This window comes from Caenorhabditis briggsae (genome assembly GCF_000004555.2).
Source record: "Caenorhabditis briggsae complete genome, chrI, whole genome shotgun sequence".
Taxonomy (NCBI): Eukaryota; Metazoa; Nematoda; class Chromadorea; order Rhabditida; family Rhabditidae; genus Caenorhabditis; species Caenorhabditis briggsae.
This window is the reverse complement of record NC_013489.2, coordinates 2223865-2231785: the sequence shown is the minus strand read 5'-3', so window position 1 is coordinate 2231785 and position 7921 is coordinate 2223865. Positions and strand designations below refer to the sequence as shown.

General features: G+C 36.1%; 3 protein-coding genes across 3 annotated transcripts in view; 1 reads left to right on the top strand and 2 right to left on the bottom strand.

The window, feature by feature from the left end:
- Positions 1–595: 595 nt before the first annotated feature.
- On the top strand, positions 596–5348 carry CBG22088 (the record flags this gene model as incomplete). The annotated part of the gene is made up of 7 exons (XM_002638824.1): positions 596–721; positions 1396–1656; positions 2677–2848; positions 3145–3320; positions 3948–4073; positions 4441–4620; positions 5214–5348. The coding sequence occupies 7 exons, from the start codon at positions 596–598 to the stop codon at positions 5346–5348; spliced, it is 1176 nt and encodes a 391-aa protein (XP_002638870.1).
- Positions 5349–5899: 551 nt separating this feature from the next.
- Positions 5900–6218, bottom strand: CBG22087 (the record flags this gene model as incomplete). The annotated part of the gene is made up of 2 exons (XM_002638823.1): positions 5900–6010; positions 6147–6218. 2 exons carry the CDS (start codon positions 6216–6218, stop codon positions 5900–5902), a joined length of 183 nt encoding a protein of 60 aa, XP_002638869.1.
- Positions 6219–7015: 797 nt separating this feature from the next.
- Positions 7016–7921, bottom strand: part of CBG22086 — a gene marked incomplete at both ends in the record, with an annotated part of 2202 nt that continues 1296 nt past the window's right edge. The window contains 3 exons of the mRNA XM_045241587.1: positions 7016–7082; positions 7130–7205; positions 7260–7373. Coding sequence (XP_045097475.1) covers positions 7016–7082; positions 7130–7205; positions 7260–7373 — 257 coding nt within the window. The remainder of the gene's footprint in view (positions 7083–7129; positions 7206–7259; positions 7374–7921) is intronic.

The following is a 7921-nucleotide window of genomic DNA, read 5'->3' as shown; positions in this document are numbered from 1 at the left end:
AAATTCGTCGATTCATCTTCAGAATTCACTTTTTTTGGGAGTGGCCATGGTTCCACTCCCTTTCTCTCAATCTCTCTAATCCTCTCTGGTTTCTATACTATTTCCTGGAGAAAAAACCACACCCTATTTTCTTTCTTTCTCTGCGTCTCTTCATCCTCTATTGTCTCTCTTGGGGTTTGGTATACAGAAGAAGACTTGTAGGGGAACAGTAGAAGATGTTGAATTTACAATTTTTTGAAAATCTGAATTTTTTTAACTTTTAGGAATTTCAATTTTATTAATTGTCGATTTTTTTTTTGAAAATTCAAGGAGTCCAAAATTTCAGATGATTTTGGAAATTTGGAAATCCCGAATTTTTGATTTTCTTGTATATTCTTGGATTTTCATTTTTTTCCGAAAATGTCACCTTTCCTCATTTTTGCCCATTTTTTGTCTAAAATTTTCCCCTTGGGACCCATCAATTGTTGTCCTTGTAGTTTGTTTTTTGACATCAATCTTCCAAAATTTCTTCTTTTGAAAATTCTTGATTTTGTTTCAAATTTTCAATTTCCCGCCAAATCTCTAAATTTCGAATTATTTTCAGCCAAAACACCAAATGGGCAACTGCTCTCAAAAGCAGAGCGGTTCGACCGTCGGCTCATCGGGAACCAGCTTTTTTTCGAATTTATTCCATAAGGCACATATCGATCCACATGCTCTAGCACAGACATGTCCGCCACCGGTGAGAAATCTTTGAAATTTTAGAAGTTTGATAAAAATTTGAAAAATATCGAAAATTCTACGAATTTCTGTCGAAGAATCACCTTTCTAGCTCTTGTAGGATTCGAGATATAGCCATTTAAAGTTTAGGAGCCGAGAGACGCAGACAACGAGACACTCTGACTGTCTGCGTCTCTCAACATTTCAAAAGTCCGTATATCGACTCCCAGTGGTCCTAGAAAAGTGGTTTTTTTTGCTAGAAATGTGTAGAAATTTTAGATTTAAATTTTTTTTTGACTAAGTTTATTTTTGGAATGTAGTGAGATTTTCGAAAGATTTTTGAAATTCAGATTTTTTAAAGTCTTCACTGAAAAATCGAAAAATTCGAATCAAAAATTTTGGTTCAAAAAGCACCAGAGGGCCGAGATATGAGCATTCGAAGGCGAGAGACGCAGACAACGACGCACTCTAACTGTCTGCGTCTCTAAAAACTTAAAGTGGCAATATATCAGCTCCCAGTGGTCCTAGAGATTTGGTTCTTTTTTAGAAATGTGTGAAATTTTAAGAGCATTCTGAATATGATTAACTTATCAAATTTTAAATACGGGAAATTGAAAAAAAGGATAAAAATCAAACTATTTATGTGCTGAAATATTCAGAATCATCAAGCTTTCTCATTTTAAGGCTTATTTTCAGCACGGTGGTGAAATGCCACTTGGTGAGTGTGCGGTTCTTCGTGATCGTCCAGCAATGCGTTTCGACAGTCGTCTCGTTTGTAAATACGAAGTTTTGGCAGTGGTCGGAAAAGGAAGTTTCTCACAAGTGCTGCGAGTTCAACACAGAGTCACCAGGAAATATTATGCGGTGAAAGTGGTGAATGGAGACTGTGGAGCAGTGAATAATGAGTTGAATATATTGAGTCGAATGTCACATCCATTTGTTATTCGGCTGGAAGAGGTGAGATGTTTATTTTTTTAACAAAAATTACAGAAAGCTCGAAAATTGACCAAAAATGTTTATATAGTTGTTTTTTTTTTCAAAAATATCCTCAACTCGCGATTTTCAAAAATTTCTAGAAAATCCAAATTTTGATATTTTGTTCAAAAACGTTTAGCTATGAAATTTCTACACATTTCTAACTAAAATACACTTCTCTAGGTTTACTAGAAGCCGAGATACGGCCTCTCAAAGTATGAGGAGACGCAGACAGTTAGAGTGTCTCGTTGTCTGCGTCTATCACCTCCTAAACTTCAAATGCCCATATCTCGGCTTCTAGTGGTCGTAGAGAACTGATTTTTGGCTAGAAATGCGTAGAAGTTTCAGAGCTAATTGTTTTTGAACAAAATGTCAAAATTGGGTGGTTTGGAAAATTTCAACAATTAAAATCTTGTCAATAAGAATAGATTTTTTGAAAAATTAACGAAAACTGAATGTTCAAAGTATTCTAGCTCATCTAGAAGCTGTGATACGACATCTCCAAATTTGGAGTGACGCAGACAGTTAGAGTGCCTCGTTGTCTGCGTATATCACTTCAAAACTCAAATTGACTATATCTCGGCTCTCAGACAAGCTAGAAAACTGATTTTTTACATAAATGTTTACAATTTTAGGCACTTTTTATTTTTGCTAACTTTTTCAAAACAAAACAATTGAAAACTCAAAAATAATTTTTTAAAATTCTTTAGTTTTCCCAATCATTAAAGTTCCCGTAGAACTTGAAATTTCACACATTTCCGTCTAAAAATCACTTCTTTAGCTCATCTACAAGTCGAGATACAGGTATTTGAAGTTTTGAGGTGAGAGACGCAGACAGTCAGAGTGTCTCGTTGTCTCCGTCTCTCCCCTCAAAATTTCAAGTGACTTTTCTCAGTTTCTAGGAGAGCTAGAAAAATGGCTTTCGAACTGAAGAATGGGTAACTTCGAGTGTTATGAGATGTTTTAAAAATCTTCAAACATTTGAACTTTTAATTCTTCCAGGTCTTCAAATCCTCGTCGAAACTATTCATAGTTATGCAAATGGCATCCGGCGGTGAGATGTATGATCGGGTCGTTGCGAAAGGACGATATTCGGAAGAAGAAGCGAGAAATGCGTTGAAAATGTTGTTGACCGGTTTGACATATCTACATTCCATTCGGGTTACTCATAGAGGTAAGAAGTTTCAGTATTCTGGAAAGATTACTGTAAATGTAAAAAATTACAGAAAATCCCCAACATTTTGGTCTTAAACTCAAGTTTCTAGCTCATCTAGAAGCTGAGATATGGTCGTTTGAAGTTTTGAAAGAGACGCAGACAGCTAGAGTGTCTCGTTGTCTGCGTCTCTCTCCAACTTCAAAAGCCCAAATCCCAGCTTCGAGATGAGCTAGACGCGTGGTTTTTGGACAGAACTATGAGAAATTCGGAACTTTATTTGCAAAAAATGAAAATCCCAAGAAAACATTTTTCAGATCTGAAACCAGAAAACTTGTTATACTCGGACGCTCGACCGGAGGCACGTCTTCTAATCACAGACTTTGGACTAGCGTATCAAGCAACGAAACCAAATGAGACGATGACAGAAACGTGTGGAACACCGGAATATATTGCACCGGAGCTCTTGTTGAGAGTACCGTACACACAGAAGGTTAGTTGTACATTTTTTGCAACAAAAATTTGATCAAATGATAAAAATTATATATGCCAAAAAGCTCTTAAAAAAAGAACCAAGTTTCTAGGACTTCTGACAGTCGAGATACGGCATCTTCAAGTTTGGAGAGACGCAGACAGTTAGAGTGTCTCGTTGTCTGCGTCTCTACCCTACTAAACTTCAAATGCCCATATCTCGGCTTTTAGTGGTCGTAGAGAACTGATTTTTGGCTAGAAATGTTTGGAAATTTTCGAGATAAATGTTTTTGAAGAGAATATCAAAACTTCGGTTTTCGAAATTTTTCAAAACTTGCAAATTCAAATACTTGTCAAAAAAATAAATCAATTATTTGAAAAACTGACGAAAACTGAATATTTTTGTCTAAAAATCACTTCTCTAGCTCATCCAGAAACCGAGCTACATCCATTTGAAGTTTAGAAGAGACGCAGACAGATAGAGTGTCTCGTTGTCTGCGTCTCTACCCTACTAAACTTCAAATAGCTATATTTCTGCATTCAGTGATGCTAGAAACATGATTTTTGAACTGGAAGATAGCGAATTCCAGAAATTACTAGAATTTTTAAATAAACGTATCAGTGATTCATAATTTCCACCAATTTACAGGTCGACATGTGGGCCGTGGGTGTAATTGCCTATATCCTAATGTCCGGAATCATGCCGTTCGATGATGATTGCAGAAGTCGACTGTATACACATATTATTACGGCTAATTACGTTTATTATCCACAGGTAACGGCGGTTTTTGTGGAACTTTTTTTTTGGGGGTCTTAACTGATCTAGTCTTGGAATACCGTAAACATAACTTTGAGCTCAAATATCTCATTTCCTGTAAAAGATTTCAAAAATTGTCAACTGTTAAAATGCTTATCATAAAAATACAAATATTTTATCAGTTGACCACTTTTTGATAGCTATAACAGGAACCGAGATAAATTGGCTTAAAGTTAAGCGGCACTCTAATAGACGGTTTACGATAGTTTTAACTTTCAAGTGTTCTTGAATTCCCATTAGAGCGAGACTTCAAAAAAAAATGTTTTTTTAGAGTCAGAACCACAAAATTCTCATTAGAGCGCACTTGCGAATTTTCCATTTGCAGTTCTGGTCTGGCTCCGAATTGGCCAAACAGTTTGTGGACTCTCTTTTGGAGACAAATTCAGCAGAACGGCTTAGCGCTTCATCGGCCATGAAGCACGAGTGGCTGACTGGAGAAAGACCGACAACGTCACAGAATAGACCACCAACACGGCCTACTTCCGAGTATAATAGCATGCAGAGGGTAGGTCTAAGGTTTAAAATTATGGTAGAGATACATTTTCTTGACGTTTTGGTTTAAAAATCACATTTCTAGAACACCTGGGAGCCGAGATATGGACGTTTGAAGTTTCGAGAGACGCAGACAACGAGACACTCTGACTGTCTGCGTCTCTAAAAATCTGAAACGACCATATCTCGGATCCTATTGGTCCTAGAAAAAAATGATTTTGATCTAGAAATGTGTGAAATTTTAAAAGCTTTAGGTTTTTGAAAAAATTAAAATGTGGGGTTTTTGGAATTTCTCGAAAATCGCAAATTACAATACTTGATTTCCAGATTTTCGAAAATTTTCAGAGACACAAAATTTTGATATTTTGTTCGAAAACATTTAGCTCTGAAATTGCTAAACATTTCTAGTCCAAAGTCAAGTTTCTGGGACATCTGAGAGCCGAGATATGGGCGTTTGAAGTTTGAAGAGACGCAGACAGTTAGAGTGTCTCGTTGTCTGCGTCTCTTACCTCAGAACTTCAAATGCCCATATCTCGGCTTCTAGATGAGCTAGAAGCTTGATTTTTTCACTGATCCACTTGAAATGTTTCAAATATTTCTTTCCAGACCAAATCGACTCGCTCAATCCGATCAGTGACCCGATCCGATCACGGTCATCGTGTGGACCCGCGAGAGGTCGACGAGCTGGCAAATGACTTGAAACGGGTTGCACAAACCACCAAGAATTACGGTGTCTTTTAAAAACTGATGACTCTAACTCTTTTTTTGTATATAAATATCTCAATAGAGCGCACTTGTTCTCCCTCCGTTCCGTTTCAACTTTTCCTTCGAGCTTCATGACCTTTTTTCATCGATTTTTTTTTCTGTTTCTTTCTGTCTCACCCCATCTCAGGATATCTCGCCTTATCCGTCGCCCCCAGACTCCGCCCCCTTTTTTGTTTTCTCCGATTTTTGGAGAATTTCCATTTTTCGCGCTTTCCAGCCGCTCAAAATTCGAACCACAAGCTATTTGTTCAGTGGAGCGCGCTTGCTTTTTGAAATTTTTGAAAAAAAAACAAAAAATTGTTATCGATTTTTAGGTTAATTTCCTAGAAAAATGAAGAAAATCGATAAAAAACTGTCGCAAACGCGCTCCGCTGAACAACAAGGTTTTTTTTTTCGAAAAGCCACGTGTATGACGTTTTTCCAGCTCAGCATTTCTTTTTCATGTTTTTGCAAATTCGCTCTAATGCAAATTCTAGTCACAAATGTTCGTTTATTAATTGCTCATCATAAAAAAAAGAAAGTTTTTTTTATTTGATTCGAATTTTCGCATATCGATTCGCCCAATGAAAACGCCTTGGATTCTCTCCGTCGGAATTCGATTTCGCCAGACGGACGAGACGTTGATGTTCGTCTTGGAGCTGAAAATTTTTGAAATTGGCGCCAGAATTTCAGTGTGCGGTGGCGCGCGATTGCTTTTTTTTGACGAAAAATACAATAAAAATTGCAAAAAAAAAAATCAATTTTGCCGCCAAGTGCCCAGTAGGGCGCACTTACCGCCAAGAATGCCAAACAAAACTCTTGCTCGTGCCACAAGTCCGAATAATCCTCTTCTAGCACCTCTTTCATGTTCTTCAGCGTATTTTCGAGTCGATATAATTTTTCTAAATTTAATTTTTAGTAATTCTCGCTAGAGCGTACTTGCATAATTACTAAATTCTTCGAAATAATACGGAAAAATGACATTATTGAAGAGCGCACGAGCCACAATCAGACAAACGATAGTGATAAGGATTGCAATCCAATTATCGATTGAAAATTTCCCGATTTTGTATAACCTGGAAAAAGAAAAAATCTGAAATTTTCAGACAAAAAAAATTATAGAAAAACAATTTTTTTCAGCAAATATAATTCAGAATTTCTGAAATACCAAGACGTTTAAAAATTCTTAATTTGAAAAAAAAATCAGAAATCTTGAAAAACTGAAATGTCAGAAATTCAGAAATTCTAAAATTCTGAAATTCAGAAATTCGAAAATTCAGAAGTTCCGAAATTCTGAAATTCAGAAAATCTGAAATTCAGAAATTCGAAAATTCAGAAGTTCCGAAATTCAGAAATACAAATTTCAGAAATCCAGAAAATCAGAAATTCCTAAACTCAGAAAATCAGAAATTCCTAAACTCAGAAGTTCAAAAGTTCAGGAAATCTGAAATTCAGAAATTCAAAAAAAAATTCAAAATTTCAAATTCCCGCCCAATCAAATCATTTAAAAATTCACCATGAAGACTCAATATCCTTTTTATAAGCGTCAATATTCACATTTATCATTTTCAGGACCAGATTTTAATGAAATATGCAGAAAATAATATTTTTTAAGCAAAAAAATTGATTCCACGAGACAAAAATCGATTTTTCTGAAAATTTGGCTAAAACTCCATGTCGATTTCTCTTTCTTTCGCTTCACGTTCCGTTTCGGCGGCGTGGGAATAGTATCTGAAATAAAAAAGTAGCAAATTCGCTTCATTGGACTTTTTTCTTACCGATTGAGAATAAAAAGTTGTGAGATGAAAATTTTGATGTAGATTCCGGCGAACGCGAGCAGAATCGCTTTTCGGTCTGAATAGAGAAAATGCGCTTTAATGACAAATTTTTCGAAAATAAAAAACGCACGGGAAATCCACTCATACGGATCCTCGCCTTCTTTAGCTGCTTTATTGGCCTCTTCTGTTGAATGATACTCAGACATCCACGATATGACCACAATTATAGCACAAATGAATCGAGCTACCTGAAGAGAAAGGTTCAAAAATAAATTTCCAGAAGTTTTCAGTCATTTCTGTTCAAAAACCAGTTTTCTAGCTCTTCTAGAAGACCGGATACGCGCATTTGAAGTTTAGGAGGTGAGAAGTTTGATAAAAACTTGAAAATTATCGAAAATTCTACGAATTTCTGTCGAAGAATCACCTTTCTAGCTCTTGTAGGATTCGAGATATAGCCATTTAAAGTTTAGGAGGCGAGAGACGCAGACAACGAGACACTCTGACTGTCTGCGTCTCTTCTAAACTTCAAATGGCTGTAACTCGGTTTCTGGATGAGCTAGAGAGCTGATTCTTTTTTAGAAATGTGTGAAATTACAAAATCTTTTTGATTATGCATAATTCATCAAAATGAAAAATTTCAACAAAAAACGAAACATTGGAAATATCTTTCCTGGAGTTTCTCATGTTGTTTAAAAGTATTTAGCTCTTCAGAAGTTTCCAGTCATTTCTGTTCAAAAACGAGCTTTCTAGCTCACCTGGGAGCCGAGATATAGGCATTTTAAGTTTAGAGGC